The following is a 16,440-nucleotide window of genomic DNA, read 5'->3' as shown; positions in this document are numbered from 1 at the left end:
GCATTTATCACCCTTGGATATGCTCTGTAATCGCCCTCGTTTATCGTCGGTCCCTTCTTTCTGGACTGTTGGCTCCTTCTATTTGTTTTGTTTCTACACTGGCACTGGGCAGAGAGTAGGCCGCCAGCGCCCACTTGGGGGAGGAGTGAATTCATCCATTCACTCAGCACACACCTTGTCAGCGCCTGAGCACTGCCCGGCACTTGGGCCACGCGGAACCGCCGCTCACGCGTCCCCGTCTTGCCTGCTGGGCGCACGATCGCCGTTGCTTTCACCGTCGCCACTCTTCCGCCACTGCTTCCCCAGCACCTCACCTGGCGCTTGGCACGGTGGAGTGGTCTAATAAATGTTTGTCGAATTAGAGATGCTGTGGAATGATTTGGGTTTTGGCTGAGTCTGGAATCGCCCTGAAGCAGCGATCGGCAGTTTCCGACCGCGGCCTGCTTTTGAAAGAAAACTTCTGTTGGAACACAGCTGCTCGGCTTTTGAAGCGTCGGTGGCTGTTTTGTGTTGAGTGGTTATGACAGCGGGGGGCTTTGTGTCGTCTGGCCAACAGAACCTGAAATATTTATTGTCTCGCATTTTAAGAAAAAACGTGCCAACCCCTGCTGCCAAGTCAGACAGGCTTTGTTTTAATTGCCGACGTATGAAGATGCCATCCCAGCCGACCAGCAGGAGGCGTAGGTGTCGTGGCGGTTCTGCTTTGCTGGCTGCCTGCCCCTTTGGGTCCATCTTCTGATGCTTAACGGGGGGAGTCCCTGGTGGTCAGACAGTAAAGAATCTGCCTGCAATGTGGGAGGACGTGGGTTGGATTCCTGGGTCGGGAAGATCCCCTGGAGGAGGACATGGCACCCCACTCCAATATTCTTGCCTGGAAAATCCCATGGACAGAGGAGCCTGGCGGGGTACAGTCCATGGGGTTGCAAAGAGTCAGACATGACTCAACAACCCACACCTTTTTACATTCTTCTGACATTTACATGGTTACATTGGGGCCAGTTTAAGTAATTTTTAAATATTTGAAATATAATGACTTAACGGAGAAGGCAATGGCATCCCACTCCAGCACTCTTGCCTGGAAAATCCCATGGACGGAGGAGCCTGGTGGGCTGCAGTCCATGGGGTCGCACAGAGTCGGACACGACTAAAGCGACTTAGCAGCAGCAGCAGCAGACTCAAATCACAAGACAGAATATAATGTGGAAGCTATCCTTTTTCCCCCTTGTAGGGGTGTGGGGCCGTTTGCCTGTTGTGATGTTTTCCTGTGTCTGTTTTGCTTTTTTATAGTGCTCCCAAACGTGTCGGAAGAAAAGGTGTCTCCCACCAGAGCGCGGAACATGAAGGACTTTGAAAACGTAAGTATAGACACTGTATTAGCATCCTTTACAGCTCATGTCTGTGCCCGCTGTCCAGCAGACCCACAGGGAGCCTGGGTTTTCGAGAAGCATTCAAGCAGGATGAGGCAGAGTCTGGAGGAGTGCTGGGGCTTGTGGGCTCTCTCTGGAGCACTGTGGCATTCCTGCACGGCTGCCCCTTGGCACACAGGCCAGTTACGGGTTCTGACGGTATCAGTGATTTGCAGCCTCGGGGAGTTTGGTGTATTTCTGGCGTCCTGAAGGTGAAGATGTCACCATGGAGCACAGTTGAGAGGCGCTAAGGTGTTTCACGGGCTTCCCCGGTAGCTCAGCTGGTAAAGAATCCACCTGCAATGGAGGAGACCCCAGTTTGATTGATTCCTGGGTTGGGAAGATCCCCTGGAGAAGGGATAGGCACTCCAGTATTCTTGGGCTTTGCTGGTGGCTCAGGTGATAAAGAATCTGCCTGCGGTGAGGGAGACATGGGTTTGATCTGTGGGTCGGGAAGATCCCCTGGAGGAGGGCATGGCAACCCACTCCAGGATTCTTACCTGGGGAATCCCATGGACAGAGGAGCCTGGCGGGCTACAGTCCAGGGGATCGCAAAGAGTCAGATACGACTAAGTGACTAAGCACAGCACAGCAGCAACATGTGTCAGGAGCTTCCCTGTGATGGAGGGCGTGCTGTTCGTGGTCCCCTCTGAAGCTGTCCTGTGACTGAGGTTTTCTGAATTAGCCGCATTTTACAGGTCAGGAGTCTTCAGACCAGGAGAGCCTCACTCACGGCCACATAGTGCATGAGCAACAGAGCTGGAATCTGAGTTCGGGTTTCTAATGACTCTAAAGCTGTTTGTTCTCTCTACCACGTGGTGCGGCCTCTTTGCGTCTTGCAGGCTGCATCTCTGTTGAATGAAACGTGAGCGATGTGTTCCCAGGTTGCTGTGGTAATTGTCTGAGAATGGATTGCTCGGCGATGGATTTGACTTCAGTGCTTTCTGTCTGCCAGCATCTGCGTTTCATTTGTTAGTGGATGGGGTCTGTTGTCAAGTAACAGGAAAATAAGGTTATTTCCCCAATTCCAATTCTGCTTAACACGTTACCTGCTCAGCATGCTCATTTATCATGGGAAGAATTAGACCCTTCTTCATTTGTAACCAAATGAAATCCATACTATGCAAGACATGGGAGGTATTTATCAGGGAGAGGGCGCAGGACGCAGAGGGAAGGACGTTCCTCAACCATGTTTCTCTCTCCCCAGTGGTCTTTCCCGAACAGGACGGGACTGTCTCTGGATTTAATTTAGAACACTCATTACTGCTAATAGTTATCTGTAAACCACCAGTGACCAATTGAAGAAATGACTTGTCAGATCTCTAATGGAAACAAGTAATTCTGGAGCATTGAGTTGTTATAATTTCAACTGTACAACCTGATATATGCTGTGGGGTCTGGGGCCTCAAACAAATGAGATTTGATTATTCCACATCGTGTATAATTAAAATGTGCTCCACTATTAAATGGTTGTTCGTGTTTTATCATAAGAGTAATAATAGCTACTGTTTATTGAGCTCTTGCTCTGAGCTGGGAACTATAAGTGTTAAGCTCTTCGTATATATTACTTTAATATTGAAGCAGCTCTGCGAGATACAGAGTTATTTAATTTTTGAAAGGCACAGCTTTGATTTTTGTTTCTAGATGGAAAAACCTAACAATCTTAGAGATTTAGCTTCACGTGTTGTCACTGCCTTTTGAACTGGGAGAGATCTGAGAATTGAATCCAGCTCCCTTTTATGGACTGTAGCCCACCAGGCTCCTTCATCCATGGAGTTTTCCAGGCAAGAGTACCGGAGTGGGTTGCCATTTCCTTCTCCTGAGGACCTTCCTGACCCAGGGATCGAACCCGGGTCTCCCGCATTGCGGACAGACGCCTTACCGTCTGAGCCACCAGGGAAGCCCCTCAGGAGAGAGGAGAAACGGAGGCCGAGAGACGAGATGGCAAGGCCGTCCTCAGGCGCGGTTTGTGCCCAGGGCCATGGCCTCGGAAGCCAGACCGCCTGCCCATCCGCTTCTGCTGGGTGACCTTGGGTGACCTTACCCTCCCTGCACTTTCTTTGTCTTTAAAATGGGCATGTTATAGTTTCTGCCTGCCAGGGCTATTGTGCAGGTTCCTGAGGGAAGCTGTGTGAAGCGACATGCCTGGCACTGAGTCCGTCCTGTGTGTTAGGCGTTTCTCCTCACGGTTATGGTTATATTTATTGTTACTGTTTTTCTACTCTGTCACGTGACTCACATTTCCCTTTCTCAGGTGTGTTCTTGATGACCCAAATACTGATTTTCATAAAGGCAAGGAAGAGCCTTCTATGCCAGCATGTTTTAGGATTTATGTTTTGGCTTTATGACTGTGCTCCTTTGGCTGCTGTTAGGGTTTTTTATTTTTTATGACATTAATATTTTTTATTGTAGCACTTTCAAGAACAAATTCTGCAGTTGAAATTGAAATGACAGCATGGTTCTCGTTGTCTCCCTTTCAGGTCTTTATAAGTCACTGAAAATCCTCATCTGGCCTGAACTACTAAATGCAGCGTCTCTGTGTTGGGATGCTTATAGGAAATGCTCTTGGCATCTAATGCTGATTTTAAAGTTCACATACATATTAAAGAGAGGGCCACAATACTGTGGACTTAAAGGGGAAACTCGTGATTTCTTTTATCCTAGTCTTGGATTACGGATATCTGAACATCAGAGTCTGGTAACGACGGTCTAGCAAAATACAGGCCTCTTGGTTTTGCTTGGAGTTTAGCCATTCATCAGTGAATCTTTTCAAATCCATGTCCTGTGACAGGGGCTAGGGAATTTGCAGCAGATTAAGTGCCCATCAGGAGACTCACAGTCTGTTTAGGGAGATGGATAGGAAAATCATGCAGTAATTGAGGTTAAGTCCAGGGCGCTGTGGGGCGTAGAGCGGGGGCCTGGTCCTGGCCCAGGGGACTCTGGGCAGCCTCCCTGGAGTGGGTGTTCTTGAGTTGGGTCACCAAGACTAGTAGGGATTAGCCAAGGTGGGAAGACTGGGAGATGACCCTAGGTAGAGGGACTCACACGTGCCAAAGACATAGAGAGAGCATGACAGGGCATGACGAGGCTGGGAATCCAAGTGCCCTTTGGTTGGAAGAAGGCTTAGGGGGTGCTTGAGAGAAGTGGGGCTGTTGAAGCAGGCGGGGGTCAGATTCTGCAGGCTCTTGTGTTACACTGCTTTGAGTTTTGTGCTGAAGATGAAGGGGCGTCAGTGGTAAGTTTTAATCTGGGGAGGGAAGTGACTGGAGTCACTTCACAGATGAGCCAGGCTGGGTGCCCTGAGGCCGGTGGTGCTGTGATCAGTAAGGAGGTGCAGTGAGTGGTGGGGTCTGGAGGCGTGGAGAAGAGAGTCAGAACTGCAGTGCTAAAAGAGCTCCCGGGATCGCCTCATCCAGGCCCTGCATCTGGCACAGGGGCCTCGAGTCCAGAGACGGGCAGGGACTTACATGGTCTTTGAACCCAGGCCTCTGTCTTTCTGCTGCACTCGGCGTTCTGTGTCCCTTCTCACACCTTCTTGTGAGTCTGTCATCTGGGGATCTGCTGTCTGATCCCTTCCTCAGCTGGGCTGTCGTCATCTGAATGGCCGGCCTTGTGGTAGGAGGCTGGCAGATCAGTGTGGTCTTCAGCGGGAGCCTGCCTCGTCGGTCCTTCTGGGTGAGAACGTCATGGGGAGTGCCCCGGACCAGAGGAGGCTGGGCTGAGCAGCGTTCTGTAAAGGACTCTGCTTCTCTGGTGTGACTGGTTCCAGGGACTACTCTCTGTCTCTCCCTTTGTCTCTCTCAAAATGCTGTGAGTGAGTGGGGAGACCCAGAATCTGGTTCAGCGTGTCCAGTCCGGGTAGCTGTTCTTTATTCACAGATAGAAGCGTTTACTTCTGGCTTTTACTGTGACATGTGTAGCTTTCTGTCTCTGTTGATACAGGTGGATAGTATTATTTAATGGCCATCTTAAGTTCATAAAGACGTGTGCTAAAAGGGGTGGGTTGAACCGAAATTTACGTAACCTCTTCCTGTGCGACGTTCAGACTGTGTCTAATTCCTCACTGTGATAAACAAAGCAGTGATGAGTGTCCTGGTCCCGTGTCTTTGTACACTTACGTGTTTTTTTCCCCTTGGGACAGGTTCTGCTGCTCTTGTCTCCAGCCCAGCTGCCCTGAGGTTCTGGTGTTTGTATCGGGCGCTTATTCCGTTTTGTTGAAAAGTCTTGGTCTCAGCGAGGCAGTTGGTCAGCTTTGATGTTTTATCTGTGCCACGGCTAGGAGTTTGCCTCTCCAGGTTTGCCCTGTGGCCTCTGTGTGCTGGGTGTCTTCCTGCCAGAGGTGGTTCCCCTGCCCCCGACCGCACCCGGTGTGCGTGGCCCTGAAGCTCTGAGGTAGCGGCGTGCGCGGATGTGGCGCGCACCTGGAAGTGACCAGAGGTGGCTGTTAGGTCTGGCGCTGCCACATTGGCAGGCCTGCGACCCCGTTTGTCCAGGCTGCTTCCAGAGCCTTCTCTGTAACGCGGGGCTGGATGCGGTCTTCCACTGAGAACTGGTGGCGAGGGCTCCGTGAGTCCTGGTGTGGAAGGCCCCTCGCTCGGTGCCTGGCGCGGCCCTCAGTGCCCGCTCCGCTCTGTCCCGAGGACCCTGCTGCAGCCAGCTCCCCCGCCTTCTCCTCGTCCGTTGTCAGTCTCCGCTGACCCTGCTGTGATGTTTCTTTGACCTTGGAGCAAAATCCCTAACTGCTTGCCGTGGCCCGTGTGGCCCTGCCCTGTGTCACCGGCTGCGGCCGTCTCCCATCACGGCCTGCTCTCCAGCATCTGGGCTGACCTTCCTCAGCCACGTGGTCGGGCCTTCAGCGTGCTCCTCCCTCTGCTGGCACTGTCCTTTCTCTTCCTCCTGAGCGTCAGGATCCTTGAGCTCCATGGCTTAGTCTTTGCGTGACTTTGTAGAGAGGCCGTCCGTAACTCCCTTCCCAGGTTTGCTAGGGACCCAGCACTCGGCATGCAGTGTTTTCCTCCGTGAGTCTTATGACTGTTTGCAATTATGTATTTTATTGGTGTGATTGCTTAACTTTGTCTCCTCTACTGTGTCCTTCGTGCTCAACAGCCAGCTGAACAAGATGGTAGTCGATAAATTCTTATTGATAAAAATAAATGTGTTACCTTGTAAGCTGTAAATTTTGGTTGCCTTACCTGTGAAATGGGAAAAGTAATATTTAACGCCTAGGGTTGTGGTGAGGATTAAGTAACACATGCCAGGACAGTGCGTGGTATGCCGGGTCTTAAGCCGATGGGGGTGGCTGCTATGTTCTTGTGAATCAGGTGGCTGGAGCAGTGTAGCAGGAGGGAGGGGCATGCAGATTCCCCCCAGAGTCAGGAGAGCAGGCAGTGATGAGGGTCAGGGGAGGCTGAGAAGGAGAACGGGGCGCCTTTAGAACCAGGCAGGAGAGCAAGAATCATATGGGGCGCAGGTGGGCAGAAGTGGAGGAGGACACTCTGGAGCTGCAGAGTGACTGTTACCGGAGCTCTGTGGTTCTGGCTCTGCAGGAGATGGGGCCCATCAGGGCCAGAGGTCTTGGAATCAAGTCTGTAAGTGTTCAGCGCAGAGGCTCATCTGTGTAGTAGGCTGGTCTCTTGCACGCTGGGTCAAATGCTCTGAGTGCTCAGGCCTTTGAGTGTCCTGGCCATGCCCTCTGCAGACCTGGCCAGGTGGCGGCCTGGGCAGTGTAAATTTTTACAATCTTTTTAAAGGCCATTTGGAAAGAGATTTTGATGGTCATAAAAATAATATTACTCTTGAGCCCGATAATCCATCTTGGGGAAATTCATCCTGAGGAAAGAACCAGCAGAAGAGAAAAGCTGCGCGCCTGAAGGTGTTGTCACACTGCGTGTGATTGTGAAAACTCGGGAACGACGGAGTTCTGGTTTACATCTGTCATCTCTCTGGCTTATTGCAACAAGCGTGTGACGAAGGTGTTTCCCAGGTGAGGAAGCTGAGCTTGAGATTCGGTGATTCACTCAGGAGTTTAGTGTGGTCGAGAAACAAAAAGAAGGCCAAATGCACAGCTGGTCTTTCTGGTCAGAAAGCCCGCAGGCATTCTTCCGGAGCACACTGAATGCGTGCGTGCTCAGCAGGGAAACGGTTAAGCAATTGACTGTGAATCAATTCAGTGGAGTTCAGTGCAGTCATTTTAAGTGATAATTATGGGAATTCTGTAGCAACATGAAAATATTTAAGACATGTTAAGGGAAGCAATGGATTATACAAATTCACTTATGTTACAATTTTACCAAAAATGTGTATTCATGAGCAAAGGCTGAAAAGAATATATAGAGAGTAGATTTCGTAAGACAGTTGCATTCCGGGTGTTGTTTGGGTTCACTTTTAAAATCCTGTTGTTACTCCAGTATTGTTGGTTGATGAATAGATGTTTGCCTAGCAACAGTTTTCTGGGTGTTTTGAGGACACTGGGAGCGTACTGGAATCAGAAGCGAATCCCAGGGTGTCTTCTTCGTCTTCCTAACCCCACTTAGTTGCTGCTGGCAGAACTATCTTACGTGCGGTGTTATTTACCAGAAATGAACTCTGGGCAGCAGGATTTCGTGGTTTTTGTGATGTCTGGGTGAATGGTCTAACAGTTTTTGGACTTTCAAAGACGATAAAAAAAATTACCGGTCGCTCCAAGGTCTGCGTATTGAGGCTTGAGTGAGGAGTGGATTCGTTCTGAAAGTGCTCCTGTGTTTTCTGCTCGCTCGGTGCCAGGCTCTGCCAGGCTCTGCCAGGTCCTGTAGGTCATGTGGTTGTCACAACGCCTCCGTGACTTTGATCCTCTTTTTATTGATGAGCAGACAGGGACTCAAAGACACGCAGTGGTTCCCCAAGGTCACGTGGCTCACAGGTGACAGCGTTGGGAGTTGAGTCCACTTCCGGCTCCGCTGACCTCGGGGCCCCTACCCTCGGTCCTCGTTGCCTGCAGTCCAGACGTGCCCTGGTGGCTGAGCCTCCTCTGTGGAGTCCCAGGCCCTCGAAAGCCGCTGAAACTGATGGCCAGGTCACCAGAAGCTCGGCTCCTGGCTGAGAGTTTGGTTGGTTGGAGTTGCCCCGATTCTTTTTTATGTTGTTGGCTTTCGTCTTTCTTCCCTTTCTGATGGTGCCCTAGGTGCGGAAGGCCTTTGACAGGGAGTGGGAGGAAGTCACGATGACCAAATAGAAGCCTCAGAGAGTGTCCTGCCACTGAGCTGGGACCGAGCTGGGATGGTTCCTCTTTCAGAGGCTCCAGCTCCGTGGTCCCACTCGGGTTGCCAGGGCTGGAGCCTGGCGAGTACAGCTCTCGTGTTCACCTACTTTTGAGTGCTGAGTTTCTGAGTCATATTTGGTGGATTTTCAGGTATTTATTCCTATTGTATGGTAAGCTATTTTCAGTGTTTCCACTTTTTTTTTCATTTCTTGAACTTCAAGTGTAGATGAAAAGTACAAATGAAAAGAATATTAGTGTTTTCAGTTCTTACTCTGTGTCAGGCACAATACTGAACATCCCCATTCATTTCTTTTAATCCTCGTAATAGCTCTCTGCAAGGGGCATTATTATAATCCCATTTTTATAGATAAAGGAGCTGAGGCACACAGAATAAGGAACTTGACTAAACTCACTCAGCTCGTAAGGTAGCTTGGACCGGCTGACTCATTCATTCAACACATGTTGACGGAGTGTCCCGTGTCCCAGATACTGTGCTACAGATCTCAGGGGAAACAGCCATGAGCAGATAGATTGCAAAGGTCCCTGCCCTCCACAAGTGGATGATCTTTGTATAGCAGGCGTGATAGCAAATAGTACATGTGTAAGGATCGAAGGTGGAGGCAGGTTGTGGCAGCTTCTAATAAGAAAGTAAGAGTTCTGCGTGAGAGAGCGACTCGGTGGAGGTAGTGGAGGTGGCCCTCTTTGGAGCCAGTAGTTAGGAAGGGCCTTTTGAAGGCTCTGACGTTTAAGCTGAGATGGAAGCCTGAGATGGAACCTCCCTGGCAAGGGCTGCAGGAAGAGCTGTGCGCGCAGACAAGGCCCGGCTTATGTGAGGACTGGGGAGGTTGGAGCATTGCCAACGAGGGGTAGGGCACTTTACGGCCGAGCGTAGAGCCAGATCACACAAATCTGCGGCCACGGCACCAAGCTTTTTTAAACTTTTGCAGCCCCGTGGACTGTAGCCTGCCAGGCTTCTCTGCCCATGGAATTTTCCAGACAAGAATACTGGAGTGGGTTGCCTTTTTCTCTCCAGAAGGTCTTTCTGAACCAGGGATCAAACCTGCGTCTCCTACATTCCAGGTGGATTCTTTACCATTGAGCCACCGGGGAAGCCCAAGAAGTTTTGTTCTAAGAGTGATGGAGGAACTTCCTTGGTAGTTCAGTGGGAAAAACTTTGCTTTTCAATGCAGGGGTTGCGGGTTTGATCCCTGTTGGGGGAGTTAAGATCCCCCATGCCTTGGGGCCAAAACTTAAAAACAGAACAAAATCGATCAAAGACTTTAAGAATGGTCCACATTTTAAAAAATCTTAAAAAAGTGATAGAAAAAAGCAATGTCTGTCTGACTCTGAGGCCTGTGGGTCTCTCCTTGCATCACGTGGCCTTCGAGAAATTGGTAAATACGCCCTGCCTTCTGACCGTTCCGTTGTTATTGTGTATTAACGACTATCTCTTCATGTTGTAGACTAAAATACAAAAGAGGATATGGTTCCCCATCTCTTAGAGACGGATTGGGTAGAAAGGAAATCACCCGGCTGGTAGACTGCAGTGTGGTAGGCTGCTGTGTAAAGAAATGAAAGGGTGTGTGGGAACATCCAGGAGGACCCCAGGCCAGCTTGGTGATGAGGGCTCCGGCGTTACGCAGAGAACGAGACTGGCATTGTTGCAGAACAGTTGGTGCCTGCATTTCATTTTATTCATTGGGGCTTGGCTGGCGTTTGCAATGACCTTCTGAAGGCTTATTTACCTTTTCTCATTAAAAAAAGTTCTTCACCTATAAATAGAACAAGTATTCTTTCAAGTGTTGCTGAGAATTTTAGCAGCATGCACAATGTGGGCATTCTCAGCAACCTCCATAAATAATTTATTGGTAGCCGAGTAATGGAATAAGGTTTCTCTTTATAGGAAGCATCTGGCGGGGTAGACTTTTTGTTTGAATGAATGTTTTATGTGCTGTTTCCTGAAAACATTTAAAAGGGAGGCTTTAATGAATCTATCAATAGCTCGTTGCTCTGTTCTTCTTAGCCACAAAATTGAAACTTTAAGTGTTAACAAGGGGCCAGGGCTGGAAAATTTGGAATGTACTTGATGTAGAGTATGCTTATCATTTTCTTTTATCAGTTGTAAAAGTATTCAAAAATTTATTAAAAGGAGTATTATGTGCTATTACCAATTATTTTTTAAAATGTTGAAGAAAAGCCCCAATGAATATGTATTTATGGTGATGTAGTAACATTCAAGGACAGCTATTAATATTTTGCTATATTTTATTTTTGTTGTCGTTGCTCAATCTCTAAGTTGTGTAACCTCAGGGACTGTAGCACGCCAGGCTCCCCTGGAGTTTGGTCAGATTCGTGTCCATTGGATTGGTGATGCTGTCTAACCATCTCATCCTCTGCCACCCCCTTCTCCTTTTGCATAAAATAAACCCCTGCAATTTTAAGTGTTGGCTAAGTTTTGACATACGTATACTCCCTTGTAACTTTTGTCATAATCAAGAAATTATTTATTTGATTTTTTTTTTTTTTTTTGGTATATGTGTATATAGTTGTAGGCTCGTGTGACTGTCAACCACAATCAGAATGTTCCAAAAGGCCAGAAATCCCCGAGTGTTCCCTGTCTGTGGTCAGACTCTTCACCCAGACCTCTGGCAGCTGTCCCTCTATTCCCAGGCCCTGTAATTTTGCTTTTTCCAGAGATCATATCCACGGAATCATACAACTTGTAATCTTTTGAGGGTAACTTCTTTCCCTCACCGTAATATCTTTGAAATTCATTCACGTGTCGTGAGCCCCAGTGGCTGATGCTTCTCCACCGTGTGGACGTGCGCTTCATTCATTCACCTTTTGAAGAGCCTTTGAGTTCTCTCTCTGTTTTGGTGATTATTCATAAAGCTGCACTAAGCATTCCTGTATAAGTTTTTTTGTGTTTATGTGTGTGGGCATGGGTTTTCACTTCTCTAGGGTAAACACCTCGAACTGGAGTCGCTGAGTCATGTGGTAAATGTAGTTTTTTTTGGTAAGAAACTGCCAAACTATTATTCAGAGTGATTGTACCATTTTGCACTCCCATAAGCAGAATATGAGAGTTTCATTTGTTCCACATCTTCATCAGCATTTGGTATTATCAATTAAAAAAATTTTTTTTGGCCATTTTAATAGATGTGTAGTGGTATCGCATTATAGTTTTAATTCACTTTTTCCTAATGGCTAAAGATGCTTAAAAATCTTTTCTTGTGCTTATTTGTCATCTGTGTATCTTCTCCTGTGAAGTGTTTTTTCAAATCTTTTGCATGTTTTGTTTTTTTTTTACATTGAGTCGCTTCCTAGCAATGACATTTTGAGAGATATTTATGTATTCTAGATACAGTTCCTTGGAAAAGGAAATGGCAACCCACTCCAGTGTTCTTGCCTGGAGAATCCCGGGGACGGGGGAGCCTGGTGGGCTGCCGTCTATGGGGTCGCACAGAGTCGGACACGACTGAAGTGATTTGGCGGCGGCAGCAGCAACAGATACAGTTCCTATGTTGAATTTGTGATTTGCAAATGTTTTCTCTCACTGTGTAGCTTGTCTTTTCATTCTCTCAGCTCTGTGTTTTTCTAAAGCAAACTTTTAAAATTTTGATGAAGCTCAATTTATTGATTTAAAAGAAAGGTTTCCAATTCATGAATTTGGTAAGTCTCCTCACTTATTTAGGTTCTTGATTCCATCAGACATACATAATGTCTTACTAGATTTGTTCTTAAAAAATTTCCTTTTTGGAGATATTGTAAATGGTATTTAAAAATTTTTCAGTTTTCGATTGTTTATTGCTAGTATATTGAAATACAGTTGATACCTGTATGCTGACTTTGCTAAACTCACTTAATGAATTCTGGGAGCTTTTTTGGGTAGATTCCTTGGAATTTTTTGTTTTCATGTTGTCTGCACATAAGGGTGGTTTTACTTCTTCCTTTCCAATCTGGAAGCCTTTTATTTTTTTCCCTTGTTTTATCACACTGTCTGGAACTTCAAATACATTTTGAATAGGAATCATAAGAGCCAATAGCCTTTCTTTATTACTGATGTTAGGGGAATAGCATTTCGTTCTTCATCTGTAGTAAATATGTTTTTTGTAGATGTGTGATTTTTTTGTATATGTCTTTAGCAGATAAAGGATGTTTTCTTGAGTTCCTGGTGTGCTGAATTTTTGTCTTGAATGATTGTTGAGTATCTAATGGATTTTCTGCACGTTTTGCTATGATCATATGTGTCTTTTTCTTCTTTGGTCTTTTAGTTTGGTGAATTACATAGACTGACTCTGGAATATTGAAGTAGGGTTAGATTCCTGGGATGAATCCCACTCATGATGTGTGACTATGTTTCCAGTTTTCCAAAGAAAGGCAGCACCAAGGAGTGTGCAAACCACTGCAGGACGGCACTCATCTCACATGCTCACAAGCAATGCTCAAAATTCTCCAAGCCAGGCTTCAACAGTATGTGAACTTCCAGATGTTCAAGCTGGATTTAGAAAAGGCAGAGGAACCAGAGATCAGATTGCCAACATCCATTGGATCATAGAAAAAGAAAGAGAATTCCCAGAAAAACATCTACTTCTGCTTCATTGACTACACGAAAGCCTTTGACTGTGTGGATCACAATAAACTGTGGAAAATTCTGAAAGAGATAGGAATACAGACCACCTGACCTGCCTCCTGAGGAATCTGTATGCAGGTCAGGAAGCAACAGGTAGAACTGGACATGGAACAACAAGGAAACATGGAACAATAGGGAAAGGAGTACGTCAAGGCTGTATATTGTCACCCTGCTTATTTAACTTATATATAGAGTACATCATGCGAAATGCTGGGCTGGATGAAGCACAAGTTGGAATCAAGATTGCTGGGAGAAATATCAGTAACCTCAGTTATGCAGATGACACCACCCTTATGGCAGAAAGTGAACAACTAAAGAGCCTCTTGATGAAAGTGAAAGAGGAGAGTGAAAAAGCTGGCTTATAATTCAGCATTCAGAAAACAAAGATCATGGCATCCGGTCCTATCACTTCATGGAAAATAGATGAGGAAACAATGGAAACAGTGAGAGACTTTATTTTCTTGGGCTGCAAAGTCACTGCAGTTGGTGACTGCAGCCATGAAATTAAAAGATGCTCATTCCTTGGAAGAAAAGCTATGACAGACCTAGACAGCATATTAAAAAACAGAGACATCACTTAACTGACAAAAGTCTGTATAGTCTAAGCTATAGTTTTTCCAGTAGTCATGTATGGATGTGAGAGTTGGACCATAAAGAAAGCTGAGCGCCGAAGAATTGATGCTTTTGAACTGTGGTGTTGAAGATCTTGAGAGTCCCTTGGACTGCAAGGAGATCCAACCAGTCCATCCTAAAGGAGATCAGTCCTAAATATTCATTGGAGGACTGATGTTGAAGCTGAAGCTCTGCATCTGATGCGAAGAACTGACTCATTTGAAAAGACTCTGATGGTGGGAAAGATTGAAGGCAGGAGGAGAAGGGAACGACAGAGGATGAGATGGTTGGATGGCATCACAGACTCAATGGACGTGAGTTTGAGCAAGCTCTGGGAGTTGGTGATGGACTGGGAAGCCTGGCGTGCTGCAGTCCATGGGATCACAAAGAGTTGGACACGACTGAACAACTGAACTGAACCGAATTTTATAAAATTTAGTTGAGGATTTTGAGTCTATCATTTAGAGGATTGTCTGTAGTTTTCTTATAATATTTTTGTCTGGTTTTGTGAGGGTAATGCTGCCCTCCTAAAATGAAGTGGGAAAGTTCCCTCATTTTCTATTTTCTGGAAGAGATTGTATAAAATTGGTAGAAATTTAAATATTTGGTAGAAATTGCTACTGAAATCATCCTGGAATTTTCTTTCTTGGAAGGTTTTAATTACAAATTTAAGTTTTTAAATAGCTATAGGAGTGTTCAGTTTCTCTTAATTTCTTCTTTGGTGAATTTTGATAATTTGTGGCTTTGAAGGAATTGTGTGATTTCATCTAAGCTCTCCAGTTTACATGTATAGATTTGTATCCATTATTCTCATATTATCTTTTTAGTAACTATGGGATCTGTAATAATTCCTGTTTCATTCTTGATATGGGTAAGTTATGTCGTCTCTTTCATTTTATTTATTTTTTTACCACTTTGGCTAGAGGTATAATTAGTTTCATTAATCACTTGAAAGAGCCATCTTTTAAAAGTGATTTTTCTTTGTTGTTTTTCTCTTTTCCTTTTCACTGATTTCTGCTCTTATGTTTATTATATTCTTCATTCTTTTTGCTTTGGATTTATTTTGCTCTTTTCATGGTTTCTTAAAATAGAAGCTTAGATTATCGATTTGAAATATTCTTTTTTAAAAAGTTATTTTTATTGGAGTGTAGTTGATTTACAGTGTTGTGTTAGTTTCCGCTGTACAGCAAAGGGAATCACACACATATACACAGAGAACACATATAGTGATTCTACGTGGGGAAAGAATCACTGAGGTTCATTACAGTGCTGAGTGGAGTTCCCTGTGCTGCACAGTAGGTCCTTGTGAGTGAAGTCACTCAGTGGTGTCTGACTCTTTGCAACCCCATGGACTATACAGTCTATGGAATTCTCCAGACCGAAATACTGGAGTGGGTAGCCTGTCCCTTCTCCAGCGGATCTTCCCAACCCAGTTATCGAACCAGGTAACCCACCTGCAGTGCAGGTGGGTTCTTTATCAACTGAGCTATCATATATAAAGTGTATATTTTTTTTTTCTAAAGCATTTAATAGTATAAGTTTCCCTCTAAATATTACTCTAACTGCATCCAACAAATTTTGATTTATTTTCATTTTCATTTATTCAAAATGTCTTTTTTTCCTCTAGTATCTATAGATTGTTCAGAGATGTGCTGCGATTCATGGGGTCGCAAAGAGTTGGACACGCCTGAGCGACTGATCTGATCTGATTTCAATTCTAAGTACTTGGGAATTTCCCAGTTTTATTTCCGTTACTGATTTCTAAGTTTATGTCCATTATGGTCAGGGAATATAGTTTGATTTCAGTTCTTTTAAATTTGTTACATCTACTTTGTCTCTTTTCCTCTCCCTTCGCCCTCATTAGGGCGCTAATTGCAGATACTATGCCCGCAGCCTTGAGAACGCCAGCACGAGTCTCTTGCTTAGCACATTCTCTTACAAACTCATAATACCATTGCCTGCTGGAAAGCTGTTACTCAGAGTCCCCCAGCTGTCTCCATATAGCGTAAAAGGATTTCAGGAGTCACTGTATGATTTTATTGTACTTCGTAGTCAGGCCTCTGTTACTTCCATTCATTTAGGAAAGTCCCCCAGCCCTTTTTGTCTTGAGAGTGTCATGAAGATTTCTGAAGAGTCCGACTCTGTTGTTTGTAGAGCGCCCTTCATTTTGGATTTGTTTGATTGATGACTCTTGATTAAACATTTTAAGAAAAGCTGTATTCATTTGTGGTTATTTCTGGCTGCCCTGGGTCTTCCTTGCTGCGTGCAGGCTTTTTTCTCTGGTTGGCGGCGAGCAGGGGCTGGTCCTTGTGGAGGTGCGAGGGCTCCTCACTGCTGTGGCTTCTCCCGGCGCGGAGCACAGGCCCTGGGTTCATGGGCTTCAGCTGCTGCCGGCTCAGGCTCAGTAGGCGTGGGCTTAGTTGCTCCATGGAGGGTGGAAGCTTGCTGCACTAGGGATAGAGCCCGTGTTCCCTGCACTGGCAGGCGCATTTTATCCACTACGCCACCAGAGAAGTCTGACAACTCTTGACTAGTTGTAGGTTAAGGGTTGT

At 46.0% G+C, this 16,440-nt stretch overlaps 1 protein-coding gene across 9 annotated transcripts in view; it reads left to right on the top strand.

The window, feature by feature from the left end:
* The window catches only part of CDK5RAP2 (CDK5 regulatory subunit associated protein 2), a 182,026-nt gene that overhangs the window by 12,154 nt on the left and 153,432 nt on the right, over positions 1–16,440 (top strand). For 8 of the 9 annotated variants that reach the window (XM_044940528.2, XM_044940531.2, XM_044940527.2 and 5 more), the window contains exon 3: positions 1,288–1,355. In XM_044940528.2, the coding sequence (XP_044796463.2) occupies positions 1,288–1,355 (68 nt within the window). Of the gene's footprint in view, positions 1–1,287; positions 1,356–8,373; positions 8,492–16,440 lie in introns of those variants that run through there. The other variant, XM_044940529.2, reaches the window with a different exon arrangement.

Source organism: Bubalus bubalis, chromosome 3 (assembly GCF_019923935.1).
Source record: "Bubalus bubalis isolate 160015118507 breed Murrah chromosome 3, NDDB_SH_1, whole genome shotgun sequence".
NCBI classification, from domain to species: Eukaryota; Metazoa; Chordata; class Mammalia; order Artiodactyla; family Bovidae; genus Bubalus; species Bubalus bubalis.
Note: the sequence above shows the minus strand (reverse complement) of the source record. Positions and strands in the feature narration are given on the sequence as shown.